This window comes from Anguilla anguilla, chromosome 1, assembly GCF_013347855.1.
Source record: "Anguilla anguilla isolate fAngAng1 chromosome 1, fAngAng1.pri, whole genome shotgun sequence".
Taxonomy (NCBI): domain Eukaryota; kingdom Metazoa; phylum Chordata; class Actinopteri; order Anguilliformes; family Anguillidae; genus Anguilla; species Anguilla anguilla.
Window position 1 is genome coordinate 20,589,112 of NC_049201.1, and position 24,409 is coordinate 20,613,520.

A 24,409-nucleotide genomic window follows, 5' to 3' on the forward strand; every position below is an offset into this window, starting at 1 on the left:
CCAAGAATTTGTCAGATACTTTCAATTATAATGATCTGTTTATCCTGTATATGGGGCTACAGGGTTCATTTGAGATAGGGAATATGTCCATGTGCTAACAATGCTCTAGTCACTCCACAAAACTGAGAAAGTACCTCAAATGCCAGCCTACAAGAAAGCATTTCAATTAGGTTCTTAGGCCAGCTGACATAAAATGGACAGTAATTTCACCAAATCAGCAGATGAGTTGCTGATTTATGATAGACTTATTACAGACCATTTATGGTAGAATTTGGAATCCAGCTTTGACAACTCAGAATTCCAGCATATATGTTTACAGTGTAAATGTTTGGGAGTGATAATATGGATCTTCACAAAAGTGAGAAGGTGTTGTATGCATCATCTGCCCACAGTCATCAGCCAATCAGAATGGAATATTTACATAAGCCATGGTATGTAGGCTACTATATTATTACAGTTATCAACTGGGAAGTGTATACTTTTAATGTGTAGTGCAGTCACCAATGGCCCTTAAAAGGCTGATGAACATATTCTTTTTCAATCAACCAAACCAACTCAAAACATTTTAGATGGTTTTCACACACATGTAGACTGAGGATAGCAGTAAAATAACTTTTCCATCTCCAATTTAGGAAGTGAATTTAGCCTGATGAATGAAATCAAATATAACCCTGCACTGAAGTGTTCAGTATTACAAAAGTGTAATAACTGTAAAGCCATTTTACATACAATATATCCGTATTGGAAGAATGGCGCATGCGTTCAGGAGGTTGGAGTGCTGGACAGCTCCGTTTAAACTCGGTAGGAGGCGCGTGCAGTCTGTCTCGAGTAGAGCGCGGATGAAACGGAGCTAACCCGTGCACTCGATTATCTCTCCACACTTAATTTTTTTTTTATTTCCTTACTCGTCTGAGTGATTTAGCATGGCAATAATACTAAACTGGAGCGAGAGCAAAATGTTTCACACCAGAAGGAGGAGGATCAATAAAGAGGCATAGGTAACTTGCTTAATTTTTTTAATTGACCAAACAGACTGGTGAAACGTGTATCCAACCGACTTTAACATTATTTTTCACATGTGTGTGTGCGTGCGTGCGTGCGTGCGGGTCTGTTTGTGTACGTGCATGTGTAAAGACCCTTTTTACATGTGTAAAAAAAAATTCTGACCGTTTTTATGTTGATACAGTAATCTGTGTGATAACGATAAACTTTCCGTGACCAATCTGTACTGATACCTACTAGAGTCTTGGGTATTGAAAAATCTATCCGTACAGAGTAGGTTATCTTATCCTACAAACCTCGTGTTTGTTATATAAGAAAAAATCAGTCTTACTAAGGAGTCTCTTGATTCACTGTACTTCATTGTTGATAAATGCATGTCTTGCAGGAAAATGCGCATCTAACCCAAATCTCAGGATGCATTTCCGTGGTCTCCAGTCCCTTACTGCCTCCTGTTTATCGATCCTTGTCATCACTGGTATCAGCAATGGTAAAATAGTGTTTCTTTTAACTTAAGTTAACAATGGAAAATAATGAAGACGGATTGTGGTGAGACGCAATATATAATCTCACGTGTCTTTTCTGCCGAAATATTTTAAGACTAAGAGCAAGCCTACGTCCAGTATTTGTTTGAAACCATAAAGTTGTATAGCAGATAAAAATTGGCAATATATTTCGATGTATTGTAAGCCACGAAGTAATCGTTTATACTTTTGAATATTTTGAAAAGGTTTTGAATGCAGCCCGGGTTGCGATCCAAACAATGGGTTCTGTGAAAAGCCTGGAGAATGTAGGTACGAACAATATTTGTCTTTTGCGCTTTGTAAAATATAAGTAAGCATATTTGCGTCATATAAAACACCTATGAAATTGTAATTTTCTAAAATTAAAGTATACATATGTTCTAATGAAGACCGAAAAATAAATAATATAGTATACCATATAAATAGCCAACACGCAAACACACGCACACAAAGACATATTTTCCAAATCGATAGGTACACGCTATGTAGATAACCATTTGTTAGCATTTCTTGAAATTTACATAGCCTACTCGCAGGCGAATAAATAAAATAACCCAGGAGAATACCTATTTTTGGTTTGGTAATATCATATATACTAAAATTAAATTCTGACATTTTACTGTGGTGATTGCACGGTACATAGCTTGGTGTATACACATAGCCTGTTATATGAGCAGTCGGGTAAATAAATAAGAACAAGCATGATACAGGTATAGCAGATTAAAACATTCACAGTAATTTCCTGACTATGGTGTTATTGAGCCTTTTGCCCCTGCTTTCAGATGTAGACCAGGTTGGCAGGGTGCCACGTGCAACCAGTGCGTACCCTTCCCCGGCTGCCTCCACGGGTCGTGTGATAAAGCCTGGCAGTGCATCTGCGAGGAGGGCTGGGTGGGAAGTCAGTGTGACGTAGGTGAGCCCCCCCCCATATTCCTAATATCAAGCATTGTACTGAAAGGCGACTCTTACGTTCCTTGAGGATTAAGAAGGAAAAAAACACACATTTTAATATATTTTGCTTTTGAATGGCTCGAATAAGGTTCTTCTATTGCAATATGTTTCAGATATCCACCCCTGCTCATCCAAGCCTTGCTCCAATAATTCAACATGCACTGAGACCGGTGAGGGGCGTTACTTTTGCGTTTGCGCACGCGGTTATACTGGGGACAATTGCCACCTGAGGACAGGACCATGTATGGCCAACGGGTAAGGCAATTCTCCGCCTAACTTATAACTTCGGCTCTAGGCGATTTCTACCTACTATGTTCTAATGGATTTTTTTTATGTCAAGCGGTGCGAAACATATAAACATCTCTTCTAGAAGCTTTCACCGATATCACTGATAAAATAACTCATTGCTGAATACTGTATTTCTTAAAAGTAACTGGTAGCCTACAACGAATAGTAAAACCTTTGAAAAAAATGAAACAGTTTTGCCCGATACTGGCGAGGTGGAAAACGACTTAACAGTAAAGCAAATCCCGACACCCCAATGTGGCACTGGCATCCATCTTTCGTCAGCTTGTTCCAGTGTATCACCGATAAATCGATCCACAATACTTTTATAAAATATGAATGTTTCCCTCACAGAAAGCCATAGCGAACAGCTATTTCACCAAAGAGATGTAGAGAAATTGTTACATATTTGGATGATTCAATGTAGATCAATGCACATCGTTTCCATTCGCAAAAAAACGAATTATTTGCATTCTGCAAATGGAAGTCTTGAACGCGCGAAGGAGCATTGTGTGATTCTGGATAAACGAGCAGCATTCTGTATCACACCGATACCCAAAATACTACATCTAACGAAAGCAACTGGAAAGTTGCGAGGGTAGTGAACCAGAGCGAATCGAAAACAGACCTGAAAGATTTGGTGGTAGTGGAATAGTATGTCAACATTTCTTATACAATAGAAAGGTATGATAATAAATAAATAATTTATGAAGCACGACATTAAAAGCCAATTTAATCCTCTTAGTTTGCTCTGTTCGTCATTGCAGTACTTTCAAATGCATGCGTGAGCACTAGTGAAATAAGGTCATTGTCTGAAGCCTTACACAAACATAGCTTTAAATATGAAACAATGCTGTCCTTTCAACTATACTATAATAGGTTTAAGCAAACCATTGGATTGAAAATGTGGGGGCTTGTTCAATTGATTGATTCTGGTGACTGTAAACATCGATGGGCCGAATGTCTACTGTTTTGAATACCTGAAACTGATATACTGTTACATTTGATTTACTGTGCTTATTGTGCTATATTGCAATTAACTCCATTAAAAGAGGCAACAAATGTATTTATCTCATCAAATTAAATACTAGGGTGTATCAACCAGCCCCTAATTTGGCTGTTGAACTCGTGCGTTTAAGTTATTTCTTAAGTTTGTCCTTAAATTTATTAGCACAATGCAGGTTTGGCTCGTTATCATTTGCTTTGTCTTTGAGTTTTTAATTATCTACAGAATCATTCGTTTTAGTGACCATATGTCAACACGTTCACCAATTAGGATCCTATTGATTCACTTCAGTCTTTAATTTGATGAGTTAAATACATTAGTTACCTCTTTTACTATAATTATTCGGAATGTAGCACAATAAACACAATAACATTGGACTTTTATTCTTCGGGACATGCTTAGCTATTTCTGCCATATGAGTTAAGAGGGAATCCCTCTAAACATGAAAATGTAACAGCTTGTTCTGGGATTGCAATTGTGGTTGGAACAAAAACAAGCACACCCAGGGGTCCCCAAGGACTAAGGTTGGGGATCACTGCCTTAGGGAGGCCTGGTTTGAGAAAGTAGCTGAGACATGAGATTATCATCCAGATAAAGCCCATTGTTTGCTCCTGCAGTTCCCCATGCCAGAACGAGGGCACCTGCACGGATGACAACGGGCTGGCGGCCCACTCCTCCTGCCTCTGCCCCCCCGGGTTCGCCGGCGACTTCTGCGAGATTGACGTGGACGACTGCGAGCCCAGCCCCTGCGCCAACGGCGGCAGCTGCGTTGACCACGGTGCCACCTACACCTGCCTGTGCCCGCCGGGGTTCACCGGCTCCACCTGCAACGACACGCTGCCGCCCTGTGCCGGCAACCCCTGCGCCAACGGGGGCACCTGCCTGAGCCAGGGCGACGGCACGGTCCACTGCCTCTGCCCGCCGCGCTTCGCGGGGCCCGCTTGCACCCAGCACAGAGCCAAGCCCGCCCGGCTGGCGGGCCGGGAGGATAACCACGGCCCACAGCACTACAGCCTGCCCTCCCACATGTTTCACAAGTTGGTGCACCCCCCCGACCGCAAGCTGCTGAAGATCACCATGAAGGAGACGGTGCGGGCGCCCAATCCCCTCGTCACCCGCAGCCAGGTGATCTGCTTCGCTGTCTTGGGCTTGCTAACCTGCCTGGTGGTCCTGGGCACCACGGGCATCATCTTCTTCAACCGCTGCGAGACCTGGATGGCCAACGCCAAGTACACCCAGCTGGTGCGTCAGCAGCGGGACTACCTGCTGAGCGCCAGCAACGGCGAGGAGCACTCTGTCAACATCATCTTACCCGAAAAAATCAAGCTGACCAATTATGGAAACCACTACACGTCAATCTAAACTGCAATGTCTGCTGCTTCGTGGCCAATTGGCCATGTTGTAAGGGGAACACAAAGGCCCACAGTTTGGAAATAATGATACGCGGTGATCTACAACGGTTTAAGTCCTATTGTGGTTTAACTATAGCCTCGTTAATGCTTTGTGATAATGTAATTAAATCGTGTAGGAATCTATGCTGTACGCACAAAGACTGAACCCAATATTCCACAGGTTATTGAACAAAAGCAAGGATTTGTCCGATTTTTAAATTTATTTATTTATTTATTTTTCTATGTTAGATTTGATCCTATTGGTAGGTTGAGGTCACATCAAAACATAATGAATTTGATTGCTGGTCTGGGTTATAGGTCTGAGAATCCAATTACACAAGCATCACTGAACTCGTCTCAAAGCATACAGCATATTTCCTACTTTTTACGCTTTGTGAACTTTTGAAAGGGGACAGATTGTTCATTGTTTCCTTCGTAATGCTTTATTTTCCTCACTGAATACACCATATTGTGCAGTACCATCAAAACTGTACAATATGAATGTATTGAAATTTTAATGGAATATTTATCCTTGGTGCAACAAGAATCAGATATACTCTGAAATAATCTTATCCCGTATTCAGTAGACAGTCATCTCCTGGTATCCACATGCAGGACTCAAATGCAATATAATCCTCAAAGGAATCCTTGGCCAGCAGTGTCTTTATATTGGAGGCATGCGCAGTGGCTAAACCCCAGGACTGTATTCTACGTATAACTGAAGGAAGAACAGCAAGAATTATAAGATACGGTACAGTAGGTGACTACAGACACCAATGTCTCTTTATCCCACAGGCTTTGAAAAATCATTGCACATTGTCTAATGTCTATTTTTTCAGCCTCAAGAGCCAGTAGTATAATTTTGCTAAGAAAGTAAATAGTATGGTTTTGCTTTCATGTGATGACAATTATTGATTTCCACTTATTGTCTGATCTTACAACCATTTCATGCACTTTCTGAGTGTACCTGAGTGTTTTCATGAACTACTGTATTGAATTTTTTTCTGTGAAAGAAATCAGTTGTTGCTAATTTGTATTAAGTGTAATTACATTCATAGTAGTAAAATTCAGTATACATTTAAGTGCAAAGTTTAAACAAATTTATTTACACATACAAATAGTGAACAAGAACTATTTCCTTTGTGCTTTGAGTAGCCTGTGAAATATGAACCTTAGAGATTATAAAGAATTACAAAGAGACGGATACACATATTGTGCTGTACATATATATTGAATATTGAAGATTTTTAAAAACTTACTCTACTGATTTTATTGCCGAATGTATGTCATGTGTGTGTTAATATAATGGAATTATGTATGACTGATTAAAACTCTTCATGGTCACTGTATTAAAGAACACCTCCTTGTGTATTTGAAAATAAGACTGAATTTGAAAAAGTTAAAAGCTTTTTAATACATTTGGCTCAGAGCAGAACATATGTGATGCATCTCAGGCAGCTTTCCTCAGGGTACCGTACTCAGGTGAAGGATTTCCAATTTAATTGTACATGTGCAAAATAATCCAGAGATAAAACATTATTTTGGTTTAATGCCTCGTCCTAAAGAATTGGCATGATCTTAGCATACAATGTTTTCTCTGCCCATCCTATGGGCTCCTCAGATACATGGAAACAGGAAAAACTTGAGTTTAGGTGCTAGGAGGTGAAAATATACAAAGAGCACATCAAATGCATCCTTTCTGGTTTTGTAGAGGATCGATTGTTTTTGCTGCAAAGGTACATTCAATTGAGATGAAGGCCCACTTCCTCCCACTATCTGCAGTACTGACCCTGTTAAATAATCTATTAGGTTATCATTTAGGGTATATCAGCATTGTGCCTGTCAAATTATGCATAAAGAAATGATCTTCTAATACTGGATATGTATACAGGCCCTTGAAGTTGTGTTAAATATGGCTTCTTCAACAGCTGTATAATAGCTAGACAGTAGCAATGGGGAAAAATATATCAGAGCAAGATTTAAGTGAGATGAACTGAATGGCAGGTTGATAGATTACTGCAAAAACTGTAAGTTCACTTGCTTTTACTTTCTATGTAGGTCAACTTTTGAAAACATGAAGAGATTTACCATGCATAAAATGGTCTATGGATTAAGCTCGTTGTTGATAAGTCAGAAGGTACCCACGCCCACACACATCCTTTTTTGTGACCTTTTTGTGTTTGTGACCTTTCATATAAAGCTGTATTACGTTTTCAAAAAGGATCATGGCCTTGCACATGGTTTTATTTAGGTCTGCAGCATTGATTTCTGCACCCACAGCGACCTAAAATATTATGAAACCATATGATGTAAAACTATTTTCTTGAAATAAAGGACACAACAGAATCAATTCCAACATGTCTATTTCTAAAATATAGCGTTTTTTTATATAAGGGAAATATATATCAAGGCATATTACAGGCACACTGAGGAAATCACAAAAATGTGTGAAACAAAACAAAACACAAAATTGAAAAAGTAGTTTAAGGAATATAAAGTCCAATATTTTTATACTACATGTAATTTCTTCTGTCATAACGAATTCAGAAGGCTACGCACCCTACCCCTGCTTCTGCTATTTGGAGTATGCTTTTACTGCACACACACATTGTCTGTGTCCTCTTACTTATCGAATCCACAGGGAATGCACAGCCTTGGGGGTTTGTGTGAGCAGAGCCCAGACACATATCAGTATCCCTTCATGTAGCTGTCACAACCTCGCACTGCATTTTCAGGGTTTATTCAAAGTCCAAGTTTCATTTAAAAATATGTCTGAGGCATTATCTCTGCAGTTATTTCATCATTTCTATAACTACTACAGCCACAATTTTTCATCCTCATCCAAAGGCCTTCTTCAACTTCACACGATTGCAGCAAATTAATTTTTTTGAGCGATTACATGTGCGAAATTAGTTTTGATAGTGCTTGATCAAGCAATTCATATCAAAGCGTCTGTCAGTGCCAGAGGAGAGAGCGACACATTTTCACCTGGGCACCAACACCTACTGCCTATTGTCTGGCAGGGATTTTTGTGAAGGAAATGGCACTGACAGCCTGCATATCTTAACTGAGTCAGTTTAAACAGTTATTTTCAGCCCAAATATTTGACAATTTGTCGAGGGTGTGGCGGTGTTGCCATAATTATGATTTTAAAGTCTAAATGCCCAATGGCACTCTGACACACACACGCACACACACACACACACATACACAACTGCAGCGTGCAGCTCCTGAGCCTTGATATTTGGCTATATTACGCTTTCTGCAAGTGTGATGGCCTTGCAAATTGTTTCATTGTTTTCTTTAGTTCTACAATAAACAACAAATGTGGGCTCTTTTCAGGAAAAACGGGTTCCCCAAAAGAACAATAATGACATTCCTGTTTTCATTAGGCTGTGCATTTGCATGAAACACTTCCATGCAAAGAGGATCACCTTTTTAAAATGCATAAAATGATTCCCCAGCAGCTAACTGTTACCTGCCCGGAGAGCTTTAGCTTCAGACGGGCAAATGGGTGGGGCCCCAGCATCATTAGGACCTTATACTGTATGTGCGTGAGCCAGGCTGGGAGGAACAAATGACTCTCCCTCTCCCATTACAGCGTGCAGTGTGCCTCAGCTACACAACTGTGGTGTGAAGGCAACTAAATAGTTGCACAATTTCATTTATTTATTTTTTTAGCAGAAATTTCAGAAAAATGCAAATTGCACTCAATACTCTGTTGCACTCAATTACCCTTGGTGCTTCGCTCCCAACATTACTGCTTGCAGCAATATTTTTATTATTGTTTTTGTTGTTTACTTGTTTTAGATTATCTGAGATATATGAATTTTAGTTGCTATTCAGGGTGTACATAAACTGTACCAAAATAAGAGATACTAACATCTTGAACCTACAAACAAGCCACGGATAAGGTTACACAGAATGTCTTTTATGCAACGTTGCCCTGAGAAGGATATAATTTGAGAAAATACTATTTCCAATGCTTACTTGCTGTTTCCTGCATCCCCCATGCTACTTAATAACTATGTGTTAATTTCAGTATCAGCCATGCAGAAGGCACAGGAAAGTGGTCATTTATACTCAGGTGAGTCTCTGTGGATTGCGGTGCATTAACTCCAGGTGGGGGAAACTCATTTTTACACTTTCTATTATAAATTTTGGACAGAGCCAGGAGCCAGGCAAAAAATAGGACTTGGACTACAGACAATAAATATTCTGAGATGGGACAGACAATCTGCTCATCTGCTGTATTTTATAGGTCCTGGAATCGGGACAGGACAAAGGGAGATCCAACATGCCCTGAAAAAAACGCATTAATTATGAAGAAAACTGAGCAACAGGCTTCAACTGAGGATCGGTACAGAGAACACAAGAGTGTGAGGACACAGCAGTAAGGCGCTTACCTTCTTGCCGATCTTCCGAGGATATGGGATTATTGATGTGCCAAAAGCAATCTTCACCCTTTCTACTGAATAAGTGCAACTCTGCTGGACAAAAGGAAATGGCAATGAATTCAGAATTTGCCTGCATGGAATGGTCTTTGCTACCACCTTGTGGTGTGAATTGCTCTCTCCCCCTATATTATGACTAGTATAATAATAATAATAATAATAATAATGATGATGATAATAACAATAATAATAATAATAATAAGGTTATCTAATTCATTATTTTTGCACATTTGCTAATGAAAATGGAAACCTACTGACATTTGATATCATACAATATGCTTCAGTTACCTCATACAGTAATTATCTTTTAGAACTTTTATGATTGAGGCAATAAAAACATACTTCCATATGCATCCAGTTTCAAGTAACACACAATGAATGCATGGTGTAGCAATATTAAAATGGTATACTGCATGTTACAAGACTGCTATTTGGTAAGACTCCAATAGATGTCAGCAATACCCCATAAAATTGTAGGGCTCCTGAGACAACTTCCTTTTGCTGCAATGAAAGCTCACTCTGATAGCCTACACTATTTCTTATTTAACCTCCAGCTTGTGACTGTTATATTTCTGCAGGTGTCCACTGATTTATATTGCTATTCCTAGCAGTGTTTACATACAACTGATTGAGATTTTTGCATCGCTAATCATAATAATAATAATGATCATAATAGCCATAATAATCATCATAAAATATATGATATAATATATGAATAATAAAATGTGATTTTAGAATGCATCCATTTGTACAGCTGGAGGTTTACTCTAATAATTTTATACTCCGCTCAAGGCCCCTACAGCAGTGCCCTGTCTGGTATTTTAACCTACAGAAAACACTTTCTTAAACACAATGTGATACTGCTACCTACATCCATTAATGATCCTGTCACATGACTGCATTGGAACCAATGAAGCTGTGTTATGTCCTTTTTGCAAAAGCAGCATGGTCATGACTCTTACATGTATGTGTATGTGTATGTGTATGGATTTATGCAGAGTGAAATGGTGCTTTTATGCAGAGTGAAACTGTGTGTCTTTTGTCTTTTCTGGCTGTGATTATTATGATTAATATATTTGCTGCTGTTTTGCATTCTATAAGAGAACATCAGAATTTCACACTGAATTTTAACTTGGCAAAATGTACCAGATAACCCTCTGGGCAGGAAAGTGACATTTCTATCAAGGGAGAAGAATACTATTCCAGATAGTTGGCTGAGTAAACAAAGCTTATGTTGTAAGACTCAACACAACAACCTCGGGTACATTTGGAACAGATAGTATGGGGTTCAATTCAGTTCAATGTTCCACTACAACATTGGGATGCAAAATTACTCCTGACATGCCAGAGAGACTCTGCAGATCGCATAGCCTTACAAAGGCATTGTATATTTCTGGTTAAAATGATACATACATCCCCACTCCCAGCTCCATGTTGAACTTGAGTCCAAATTCTCATTAAAGCTACAGTATAATCCAACAAAAATACTGATTTACCTGTAATCTAAACAAGATCGGCAGTGCGCCGTAATTACTGGTGCTGGAGGGCTTAGTGCTGCACAGTAAAATTATTGTGCCCCTCAATAAATTATTTTCAATGGGCCAATAAATCAGTCAAGAATAAGTGTCACCACATGACTGATTCATGGCACATGAACAACAATATACTGCATGTGTGTTCCAAATGAATAAGCTAATGATTTTTAACCACTATTAAAATCATCAGTGACTCCAATATTATTGCATTTTTGCTTGAAGTAGTTCCATTTTTAATGCATAAGATTTTCCCACGGAGGGCAGGAGAGGACAGGCCTATAAGCAGCAGCCTGCTCTGAACTCCCCTGAACTTGAATCAAACTAGAATGTGTACCACACTGAACGTTCAGTCTGCTTGACAAAAGTGCCTCTTAGCCCTTAAAGAGATTCATCCAACAATGTCTTACATTGGCTTTAGAGGGCACTTGGATTGGGACAGACAGACTTAATGAGAAAAGATTAGGTACTTCTGCCATATAGTTAGTGTAGTGTGTCCCCGAACACCGCATTCTGTCCAGTGTTGCCAGTTCAATCATTCAATAGAATTATGAGCATATATGATGTAAACAGCTCACGAATGACTATGCCTGCTTAGCTACATAACCCAGCACTCATCATATACATTCATCACAGCTAAGCAGCATTCATCTCAAGCATTCATCAAATCTTTGGGGGCGGGGCTTGGGGCGGGTGGTGACGGGCTTTGGTATCTCAGCATGATCACATCGATCATGGTCTCAAAGTTTGGGAAATAACACAGCCCATTGTGATTGTTAACCTGCCACAGGCCAAGATTCACAGATAGGGTTTCATCGTCCTCCACTGCCTTGAGTTCCTTTGAGGTCATATAACTGAGGAAGAAATGAGGTCAAAGCCGATCATACAACCTTGCATGAAAGAAGACGTCTTTCCATAGCTACTGAATGAACTCAGAACATTCCTGTCATAGTTTCCACTTCAAATGTATACATCTACGCATATCATATATCCTTTAAAACAGGTACACTTGTCCTATAAGCCCGCAGTACGCATAAACACTGTTTTGCAGATGACTTCCAGATGAGCAGCCAGGGCTAGGAATACTATTGTATTGAACTAAACTGTACTGAAAATACTGCAGTCACAATACTTCATATATAGTCCTGACCTTTGTGACCTGTTGGCGTAATATAGACCAGCCATTTTTTGTGTGCTCTTATATTAACAGTTTTACAAAAGCTTAATTAGGGCCTTTACCAATCAATGTTACCTGAGATATAAGGCACAATTTAATTATTCATTATCTATACCCACTTATCCAGGGCAGGGTCATGAAGGGTGCTGGACCCAATCCCAGCGTGTATTGGGCGAGAGGCAGCAATACACCCTGGACAGAGTGTATCAATTTATCACAGGGCACATAAACCCTTCACTCACCATTCACTCACACACTCATACCAAAGTCTCCAATTAGTCTACTTCAAGGGGTACGTCATGGCAACATCATGGTCCGGCAGATTCCTCCTGTACAATATCAGGAGGATTCGGCCATACCTGACCACATATTCCACTCAGCTACTCATCCAGGATATGGTAATTTCCCATCTACATTAGTGCAACTCCCTTCCTGCAAGCCTGCCAGCCTGTGCCATACAGCCACTAAAACAAGTCAAGTCAAGTCAAGTCAGTTTATTTATAAAGCACATTTACAAACAATAGAAGTTGACCAAAGTGATGTACAAGGAAAGATAAAAAGATACATAAAATACATAAATAAAATAAAAGGTATAAAATACAATACACAAAGACTACAACACATGCCAGACATTAAGATTATGCCAATGTAAAAAGGTGTGTCTTAATATGGGATTTAAAATAGTCAATGGAGGGGGAAGACCTAATAAAAAATGGCAGACTATTCCAAAGCCTTGGGGCAGCATTGGAGAACAGATTCAGAATATTGCTGCCCAACTTGTCTTCAACATTACTAAGTTCTCACATATCACTCCCCAGCTGAGGTCACTCCACTGGTTACCACTCGCCGCCAGGATCAGGTTCATATCAGTCATTGTCCCTTTTCCACCATGGTCTGAAGACCCATCTCTTCAGACTGTACCTGGACTAACTATCACTACTCTATGGGCACTCCCTATCTAAGATCGCTCTTATCACTTGAATCCTTCTAATTTGTTCCTGTTTCACGTTCATGTTACACCTGTAACTCCATCCAGCGATTATATTGCATTTGTTTTGTTATCTTGATGTTATAGCTTGTCACCATGCCCCCTAGTTTGACTTACCATAACTTTCTAGCCTATGCTTACTGTGTGAACTTGACTTAATGTGTTCATGGCTATGGATAACTGTTGCATAATGAGTATTGCACGTTTTCGGACTGGTGTTTTGTAGTTGCCCCAATGACCTTCGATATGCAATTATTGTATGTCACTTTGGATAAAAGCATCTGCCAAATAGATGTAATGTAATGTAATGTACCTGCATGTCTTTGGACTGTGGGAGGAAACCGGAGAACGCAGAGGAAACCCACGCAGTAATGCAGAGAACATACAAACTCTACACAGGAAGGAGCAGGCCGGGAACCGAGCCGGAACACAGAACCTTCTTGCTGTAAGGCGACAGTGCTACCCACTGCACCACCGTGCCACCCTTAAGGCACAATCTCGCATATGAAAGATAGTCTCCTCCCTCAACACTGATCAGCAGCATCAAAAAATGTAAAAACTGAAATTCTGGCACAGCTTTTAAATTAGCTTTTAAAATAGTCATTCAAATTGTTTGCTGTTACTGACACTGGGACCATGTTTTTGTGTTTTGTGTACATGGAGAAAAAAAACCTAACGAACATAAACGACTTCTTGGCTTTTTATTTTTTTTCATATTAACAGGATGTGAACGTGAACTTTGCAAACCCACCATGGATACCAAAATTTAGCAAGCAATTAGCTTCACAGTTGAGTAAATGTGTGCTTTTAGTGGCCTGGATTCAATTAACATTTTTCCATTACTTTGATGCACATTTAAACAAAATTCTGTTTGTTCCACAAATTCAGCTGAGCAATCAACAGTTGATCTGCGAAATGATTAAAAATATATATATTTACATGTCAGAGTTAAGGAATGTTGTTGTTGAATTCAGGTTGTTGTCTAATACTTTGTCTGATTTCCTGTTAATACGCAGATGCATCCACATTACTACAACAACAAGCTCTTTGCATTGCATGCCTGTTAGTCTACTACAGTTCTACGAGGCTCATTGCATAGCATTATTTGTTGTTGGTAGATATTTATTTATTGTTGGAAGATATGTCTTTAAACCTCTTAATTCCTAACAGTTGAACAGCTTCATTGATTCATGCATTGATATACACACAGGTCAAAGTATAACATCTTTTAGTTGGGTACTATATCTGAAAACAGTGAGGTGAGCATTATGAGATCAGCAAAATCAATCACTACATTTTTTTACTGTATAAAAAATGGCACAGTGTTGTCTGGCCTTTGAAGTGAGGACTAAGAGTTCTTATTAACCTAAACCTGAGTCCTTTTGATCATAAAACCCAGAATGTCTCTGCTTATGTAACAAAAGCATACAAGTATTCAAGCATCTGAAGATCTTAGTTAGTCAAAGTTGGGGAAGCAGTTCAAGGCAGTAAAATAAATTTCTATAAAAGTTTAAACAAAAGTTAAAACATTTTAACAGTGGTTATATATAACCATGGTGTTTCAAGTGCTTACAATTTTGAGTGAAACAAGAATTTTTTTTCCTCCCACAGAAAAAGTGCTGAGCTACAAGGACAGAAGGGGTGAAAAGAGACGATGGAACCAATGGACACCTTCGCATCGTGACAAGCCCTACATCAAGTTTTCCAGGAACAGAAAATGACTCAGTATACGCTCTCAAGCAACATGGACAATATTCACAGACACATGATGTTAATAACTAGTATGAATGAATGCAAGCAAAATCAAAGGACAAGAAATGACTCAAATCTTGTGGGAAAAACTTACCCGAAATCGCTAAATTTCTTTGCAAATTGACTAAGCTTCTGAAATGTTTTAAGAATATAAGCTTATAAGTTTATCAAGTTTTAATCCAAACTCAATTTAACTCTGGAAGCAGTGACCTCAACAACTGCATAAACTGCAGTAAACATATTGTTAATCCTTTCATTACTATTAGTAGGTGGATGAGCACTGATGTTTTGTAGGTCCCCACATATATCTTTTTGATGGTTTGAGAGCAAGCACCTTTTTGAAATCAATTTAGTTCTTCTTGTCCCATGTACTAACCAGCTGTTTTTGACGTACTGTGTAGGCACACATCCTAACCGCGCTTTTTTCTTTAGAAGAGCATGCAAAGTTTTTTTTCTTTTTTAAAAAAAAGAAGAAATTTTTAATGGCAGCAGTCGTGAAGGACCCAACACAACTGCAAAATCAGGATGCGAGGAGCAAAAGGTGAAAATTGTGCTAAACAGAAATGTGCTAACCATAAATGTGTAATTATGTCACGGGCTATGTGTTTGTGCTAAGCTATTTGGTATTTATGTTTTTCCTGTTGTTTTCCCATTTCCTGCTTGTTTGAATGCATTTCACACGTGTTGTTGTGTTTGTCACATCAGGACCACCATAAAAGCCTATTCCAGGAAGTATTTGAACATTTTAAAAGGATTTACTCTTTTATAGCAGTTCCGCAGTATATGAAATGCAAACTACAGAAAAGATTTGTTTTTAAAACACATAGCTTTTTCTGTCAGTCTCGGTATCAATGAGCAAAGATAGCTTGGGATGGTTTTTTTACTTTATTGATTTTTGATCACCGATCTCATGATGAAAACATAAGGATAACGCTGATGGGAAGAATTCTAAAAAAAAAAAAAAAAAAAAAAAGACCAGGCAGAACCACACACTCACACTTAAATACTACAATATGTTGAGTGTGTTGAGGATCTTTTTTTGTGTACTCACACGGCCAAGAAAGCAGCCATTTGCCGTCATTACATTTGGCCCGCATCCCCCAGATCAGCCTCTTCTCCTCGGGAACACCCGGGCTCTTAGCACACACGGTTCTCATACAGTACATTGCAAGTTTTAGCCAACTAAAAGCACCGTCAGCCTCGGCCATGCACGGCTGATAATTCATGAGTCTGACGCATGCTTAGCCTCGCCGCTTGCTCTTGAAATGCAGCAGATGTTATGTACAGTAACCTAAGGATAACAGTTGCATGACTCAGATGACCACAGCCAGAGAGAGACATTACACAGAATTATGGCTATGTGTATCATTCAGAGATGACTGAAGGCAAAGGGTAATAGTCTGATTTTCTTTTTTCCATTTGGCATGGAGACACAGTTTATGCATCTGCACATCATTATGGGCCTGGGACACTACTTGGCTGTTGAGTCAGCTTTAGAAGGCGACCTTCATATCGGCAGAAAACAAGGTTCCAATTGTAGAGGGCCTCTGCGAAGCAGTGAAGTGGTTCAATCAGCATTGTGGTTAAACACCGCTGTTAAAATTAATTTGCAATCAGAGAGGGAATAAAATGAATGGAAATTGTATGGATGGCAGTTAGTCTGGCTAAAAACAATAGGATGCTTATTTGGTTTTTCAGCTTCTTTCTGTACACAAGTAGAATGCACAATAACCCAGGCCCTAATGGTAAGCAGATGTTTAAGAAAAGTGTGCGAGGCCAATAAAAATGGAAGGACGGCACATTTTTGAAATCACACAGTAATTAAAAAGACAACAAAACCTGAACATTCCAAGAAATAGCTTTGGCGATCTGTGATAGGAAGTCTGAGCAATAGATGATGAAGCATTTCCTGTAGCTTCCTGAATTAAAGCAAATATGTCTCTCTTTTACTGCCAAAAACAACCCAAACCATGAGTAGTTCCATAACTCAATATAGCGGCGGGAAACCGAGTAAGTAGATGAAATGAGTGCCCCTGTGTTCAAAGCAACAGAGACATTTGGTTGCAGATGTTGTCCTGAGTTTGAGCCAGGTCTTTTGTTCTTGTTCAAAATGGCTCTGATAAGGTTTTGGGCTTTGCAGTGTGTAACACCTGGAGATTGCAGTTTATTGATACGCTGCCACTGCTATGACCCAGCACTGTAAAAAATAATAATAATAATAATGGTGAGTTTCCAAACACTTTTCACTACGCCTGTCAGAAAGCTGGCTGTCAGTAGCTTCAGGCCTTCTGAACAACCTCTGTGCATCCATCTACTCATAAAATCCTATCATGACGTAAGTGGATCTGGAAGAATGATGCTTATTTTGTTTATTATTATTGTGTTAATCCGGATTGCATGAACACGTCTGACGTAGTGAAATCCTCTGCAAGCGCATGGACTGTGTCCGTAGTCACATGATGACACAATAATGGCAACCCGTTCGTCCCCCCCCCCCCCCCCCCCCCCCCCCGTAAATGTTGCAGTGCAGCTTAGTCTGGTGGGTCACTACATTCTGATACATGATGCAAGCCACTGTCCTGGTGCCAAGGGAGGAAAAGCGGAACAAAACAGGATATTTTATGGGCATGGTTGACGTCCTTGATGCTGAGTGTGTTTTCACGCCTACTTTCCTGCAATAGCCAGATTTTTCTGCTCTGGGTCATCCAAGGTGATTTCACACAGCATAGACTGAAGTTCCAATCTGGACATAGCATTATTAGGGATACATTGGGGAGGGGGGGGGGCTGCCAGTGGGAATGGGCTGGGGGAAGTCTGAGTAGCAGTTTCAATGGTGAAATCATTAAATGTGAATACAAATCTCATAACTTATAACAAAACTTACAACAAAAAACCAAACATATGGCAGCTGTATTTTACATCATGGCAAACACAGTGTTTCAGATAAACTCTAAGTTCATTTTCCAAAGCAAACATTACGCAAGGGCTTGTTGTTGTTTCTTTCCTTTGACAGATTTTTTTAATTCCATGCGGTTACTCAATACCCAGAAGAGCACTATTTTCCACTAGTAGAATTCAGTAACTACTTTGCAAAAGGTATTCCAAGCAACATTGCAAAACACACCCTTGCTAATTACGCTAAAACAAAAGCAGCAGTACCAAATGGGCCTTTGCTTGCTCAAATGAAATCTCATCTGTTTAAAACACCAATCTGGGCAAATTTCACTTAAAGGGCAAGGTCACCAACTTCTGAAATGTATTTGATTGAAATGAGGAGCCAGCTGGACGTATACAGGATTTAAAGAAGCTGACAACTCAGCGATGAGTAAATTTTATTGTCTTCGGTCTGCAGAATATTCCAATGCAGAGCGAAAGTAAAAACAAGAGTTTCGAAAGCCCGTTAACTCCTCATAAAACTGCAGATGTTTAACTCAGGCTGTGCAGCTCGAAATGGCTTCATTATCCTCCCTTCTACAATCTGCAGGGCATCGACGATATCTGCAATGCAACGCATTACAGGCCCTGCTTATTTAGATTCGAACCGTGAGCTGTTTTTTTTTGTGACACACTACTGAGCGGTTGACATTCAGATAAAGTGGCAATAAAACATTAATCGGAAAGCAAATAAATAAATGATGGGATGCGAGGGGCCTGACGGGCTCACTCCGGGTCAGCCACAGCGATCGGCCAAGTAAAACACAATGAAAAATTTGCCCTCCCACCGGGTTCAAGGTTATGTTGACATGTTGATCAGCACCAATAGGCTTCACATACTTGCACGTGAACAGATCACAAGCCGTATAACCGCCCGCCAGAGCCCTCTTGTTGTGCCCAGCAGTAGGAGAGGGCAAGTGAGGACAGTTCCGTTATTTTTGCTCCTGAGCACTGTTAACCCTAAGTCCTCAAGAGACTCTTAGCGCAGGTGCAAGCCACAGATCGAAGGCGTTCATTCAATGACACAGCACAATTATTCCCAACAACATGCAGTTTCGAGTGGGAGTTAAAAAAAAAAAGATTTAAACTGGACAAACTGATGAAGCATGCAAAACGTGCAGATGCACTTTTTTATCACTCTCTGTGTTACACAAAATGTATTTAAAATGACAAGATACTGTACTTCCTGCAGAATAATGATAATATCTCAATAACTGCTGGCTCACATTAAAATATTTTATTGTGTTGCATTATATAAGGGCAGTACGTAGGAATTGAAATGTTTAAAATAAATGTGAGCATGAAAAACAAAAGGTTCCAAACTATTTACAGAATTCCAATTATATTTCACTTGTGCCTGACTTGCTTTTTTAAAAATATCCTGCCAACAACACACATTTTAAAATAGCCACGGAACAGAATGTCTGTCGCGTTTAACACATCGAAATTAGCTCAGTGATTTTCAGACAGGTGTTCATTTCTCCAGGTGCATTTGACCATATCCCTCCGACAAGTCCATTCATAAAATGCTGACATTCCCACAGAGCTTTTGACGAGACCCTGTTCAGCTGTTAAATGCTAGTATGAACTGGTTTAAGGAAACGCAATTGAAAACTTCTGTTTGTCTTTATTGTAAAAAAAATTACAATTCTTCTCAGTAAAAAGTCACAAAAAGTTTGCAGTGGTAAAATAAAGAGAAATGGCAAAAACCTGTTTTGTTTTTGAACCAGAGCTGCATTTTCTTCCTTTCGAGGAAAAAATACAAATAAAACTTCCATATTGCTGTCATCAGGATTAACTGTGGTAATTTAACTTGGGCATGTCTGAAGGATATGTCTGCCAAAGCAAACTATAACATTTCCCACATAGAAATAGATTGGCTGCACACAGTGTTCAGTGGTTATGGTTATGCCATAAAATTTAAAAAGTCTCTCAGCCATAACAGGCAATCCAAATGCTGGTGTGAGCTCCACCGTGGTATTTAAAGGATTCATTTAACATGGAAACTATAGTAATGGCTTATATATTTAAGCCATTAGAAAAGCAGGCCATAATGGGGATTGAGATATAAATTTATATCAAAGTATCTGAAATATAAATAAAATGCACAAAGACACATTATTATTTTTCAAGCTATTGCTCAATTGTTTACTTGTTTGAAGTATTTGTGTCATGTAGAGGCTTTAATAGTGGCATATAGCTTGGAAATTGTGACCTGCTGAGGTAATAAATGCAATTGGCTTTTAAAAAAATGAGCCCATTGTAGGTGCAATACTGGTCCAAGGTTATGCATTGAAGTTCGAGCGGCCACAGCCAGGAAAGTGACAGAGTTTTTACATGACCCTGACTTTGTAAAGATTACACACCAACCATATGGGTCATTGACCTCATGGTTGCGTCCATGAAAAAAAATGCGCATAAATCAGTACCAACCTATTCTTTCATAATTATTCTGCTAGATGCGATTAAAGAACAAAGAAAGGCAAATTCAACACCAATTCAGCAAATTTCAGTGAAGACTATTATTTATCTGCCCCTTGTAAAGACTGCAACATTTTATCTCCATGTGAAAAGGGAAAACTTTGAAGAGAAAAACAGGATGATTCAAATGGGTATAAACTGTATATAATAGAATGTAAATGAATGTAAACTAATGTATATAGTATAAACTAAACTAATGTAATCACATTTGTCAAGAGAAGCGAAGAGTCTGTGTGTTTGCACTATGCACAACCCTCCTGTAAAGTAACTGCCTGAGAAACCAGGGTTCACGTGAGGCCATCACATGAGGATGGAGGAAACAATGTGGTAAAAAGCAAAGGATTCAAGAAGTGTCGCAGATGGGAGTAGGAATAAGAAAATGAGCAATCGTTAGAATGTTACCATCTTGAAACACATTCAAGTGAGATTTCAATCAATTGAACATTTTATCTCCCCCCTCCCCCCCACCCCCACATTTAAGGAGTCAGCAACTAGATTAACTAGTATGACATAATGAGGGGAGTGGAGTTCAGAGAGGTGCAGAAGGATAGTGATGTATCAGGAAATGTTGGTACAGTAGAAATCATTCAGGGTACATGAAACTCAGAGGCCATAATCTGAATCTGGCAAAGAATGGCAAATTTCCTAACATTACATCTCACACTACATTATTAGCATTTGTTGCTTCTGAAAGCCCTCAACCATAGCCTGCTGTAGATGCACATTACTACCATGGATACCTTGTCAATTTTGTCATCAAAATTAACTGAAGGGATTTATTATTTCCTCTAAAATGGCAATAAAGTGAGGAAAATGCTTCACCAGAACGCTGACAACTAATTTATTCTAGTAATGTCTTGATGAAATGAAAAACAGTATGACAAAAAGATATATTCTAATTTAAGACAAAACTCATACAACAATTACAAAAGTAACTTTAATTTCGACTAATGTTCTGAAAAGGACTGAAGATGAAGAAGCAGAAGAATAGGAAGAATATAGGAAGAAAACCAACATAATCCCAAATTCAGGGCTTTATTGTATGGCTTTATTAAGTTTATTGAGAATTATTTGCATGTCCATAAGATCAGAGGGTACAGAAGTTAATTCCTCCAAGGGATGATAATTGTACTAATTTCTGCAGGGAACCCTAAAAAGTCTCCAAAAAGAGCTGTATAGGTGTGATGCCCCCCCCCCCCCCCCCCCCCCCCCCAACCGGCCCCCATCAGCCCACAACATCTACAAGCTATACGTGCCATCCAAACAGCCAATATGCATCCAGGAAGGACAATGAGGGCAGTTATCAGACATCGCCATTGTCTCCAAAACCCTTGGAGGTTTTTCAGAACCATGGACAGCAGCCTTACCTATAAAGTTGATTTTGATTGATTTTCAACAAAGGTGTAACTCATTGCCTAAACAGGCCAATTATTAGGGCCCTGCTCCTCCTGCCTTCACTTTATTTGCAATCCAGACAGACTGGTTTTTGCTGCAGAAAGTGTCTGAGAAGAGTTTTTTTTTACAAAGCATGAGTCACCTTTACAAAGTAGGCAGAGCTGTATCAGCTGTTCTTTTAAGAAGAATGATGCAATCAAATGCAATTTCAAAAGATTTCTGAATGGTATTCAAAATTAAAAATGGAGAAACATTATGAAAATCTGTACTTCCCGACTAATTGCATGAAAATATCTGGGTTTGTTTGCTGTTCATCTTTCAAGAGCAAGCCTTTGAAAATATTTCTCTGGTCTTTATTTAGGTTATTTATTTGTTTTCAGACACTAAAAATATTGCATGAGTCATTTTAAGGGGGAGAAGACAGTCCACCCTCCTGTTGTGTTTTCATACAGGGGGAAAGCAGGAAGGTTAGAGATAGATAGCGACATAGCTCAGGAGGTAAGAGCGGTTGTCTGGCAGTTGGAGAGTTGGCGGTTCGATCCCCGCCCTGGGCGTGTCGAAGTGTCCCTGAGCAAGACACCTAACCCCTAACTGCTCTGGTGAATTCGAGGCATCAATTGTAAAGTGCTTTGGATAAAAGCGCTATATAAATGCAGTCCATTTTACCATTTTTTAGATATGGGATCATAGTTTAGAAAGTGACATGGCAGGGGATGAAACCCCCAACCAAGCATCCACCACACATCTCTCCCCTCTGCATGAATCTTATCCAAGCATTGCCCAACACAACACCGCCCCCCCCCCCCCCTCATTTACACACACCCCACTATACTACAAAAGTTAAAATATTCAAACCCCATTTTTCATCTGTTTAACTCAAGCTTTAACTGAGGGAAAATTTCTGAACATTAACAACAAGCAATATTATAAATAGAAATGTGTTATGTTATGTGTAATGTGTTACACCGTGTTATGGCTTATCATGTAATATGGGCATTAGAAAATTCATGCAAAATACATGAAAAACATAAACTGCAATGGCATTTGCAAGATATCATATGCAGATGTCGAAAAAAAAAACCTGATTTCCAGTAAGAAAGGGGCTTTGCTAACAAAAATCACTTTTCAGATTTCCTTGCATGGGTTACTTGAGTTAAATGCACTGGGGAGACATTGAGCACAAGCAAAGCAAAGCTGCACATGAGTTCAGATGTGCATTGCTTCAATGAGCGGGATCAGATCTGGCTGCACTACAATGTACTCCAGATCACCAGGAAAGCAGTGCACTCGTTGGCTTTTCTGCTGCAACCTCAGGGGACATGTACGAAACACGTACACAGGTTTCAAGCCCTCTGTTCTTTCACTTTCCAGCAGTAAAAAAAAGTGTCAAAAACAGTGTGTTGTTTTTATTTTATTTTTGTTTTCATAGTCTGGGAATATAAATCTCATGACATTAAAAAAAATCACATTTTTATGTTTTCAGAAGTACGAACAGCATCTAGAATCAGTTGCACAGATAATGTTTTCATTCAGGGCAGGCCATAAAACAACCCCCAACATAAAATTCATTAGTTTATGGTTTGTTTTATTTCTCTGGTCACGGGCCAATGCGGATTGCATTAAATATATTTCTCCTTCTTTAGTCAGGGAACATACTTCATAAGAAGGCAAAATTGTTTGACACTCATGAATTAGCTTGTCTGAATCAGGTGCATGACTGCAATAATAATAATAACATTTTGATGGCAAGAATGTGGACCCTACAATAATAATAACATCTGTATGGTAAGCATATGTAGCATAAAGATATGTATGGCTGATTAATTGAGCCCGGATTTGCCATCGACCTGTAGAGGAGTTGACCTGGCCATGCAAATTTCACCATTTGCTTACAACCTGACTAGGATGTAGGAATGTAGGAAATGCATGTGCTATTTTGGGATGGCCATTGGCAAGTTAAGCCAAAATTATTAAGATAGTTAAGCTATATTAAGGACAGTAAATGAGATGACTGATCGAACAGGATCTGCAGATCATTTTTCCAGTTCAGTCGCAGTGGCTTATACTGGCAAAAAGCAGCCAGTCTGTTGGGCACTAGATCTGCAACATACACATCTGTTATGAAATCTTTTTTTTTCAGAGCTAATTTCAATAAGCTTTGAGACAATATATTCAATGTGCATATAAGTTTGAAAGAGATTGAGACCAATCAGTCTCTAGAGTATTCCTTTACTATGATAAGATATGAATTATAAGAATGAACGCAGATGCAAAATATCAACTGGAATATTTCTACCATTTAACCGAAATATTTCTACCAAAATATCACCTCCTGCCTGTGGTAATAACATCAGTTATTTTCAAGAGAACAGACAGCGTAAAGGAACGCTGAAGAGTAGTGTACCATGGAAACTCCACTGTTAAAATTAATTAGCCAGAAGTGAGGGGTGTGTAGCATGCAGAGGCACTTTCATGATCTAGGAATGGATTTTCCAGGTCATGCATTCAATTCCAGGTTTTATAAAAATCTCATCCAGGAT

At 39.2% G+C, this 24,409-nt stretch overlaps 2 protein-coding genes across 2 annotated transcripts in view; one reads left to right on the forward strand and one right to left on the reverse strand.

Annotated features, from left to right (window-relative positions):
• LOC118214143 (brain-enriched guanylate kinase-associated protein) overlaps positions 1-24,409 on the reverse strand; it is a 256,035-nt gene that overhangs the window by 126,138 nt on the left and 105,488 nt on the right. The window lies entirely within an intron of this gene.
• LOC118214148 (protein delta homolog 1) lies at positions 787-6,510 on the forward strand. The gene is made up of 6 exons (XM_035393790.1): positions 787-998; positions 1,388-1,489; positions 1,730-1,793; positions 2,306-2,436; positions 2,588-2,729; positions 4,383-6,510. Exons 2-6 carry the CDS (start codon positions 1,417-1,419, stop codon positions 5,125-5,127), a joined length of 1,155 nt encoding a protein of 384 aa, XP_035249681.1. The 5' UTR covers positions 787-998; positions 1,388-1,416; the 3' UTR covers positions 5,128-6,510.

Bases quoted from the DNA above. Each gene is read 5' to 3' on its own strand.
- LOC118214148 (XM_035393790.1), top strand. From the start codon at position 1,417: ATGCATTTCCGTGGTCTCCAGTCCCTTACTGCCTCCTGTTTATCGATC. The intron at 1,794-2,305 runs GTACGAACAATA...CCCTGCTTTCAG, and splicing joins GAAAAGCCTGGAGAATGTAG to ATGTAGACCAGGTTGGCAGG. The intron at 2,437-2,587 runs GTGAGCCCCCCC...AATATGTTTCAG, and splicing joins GGGAAGTCAGTGTGACGTAG to ATATCCACCCCTGCTCATCC.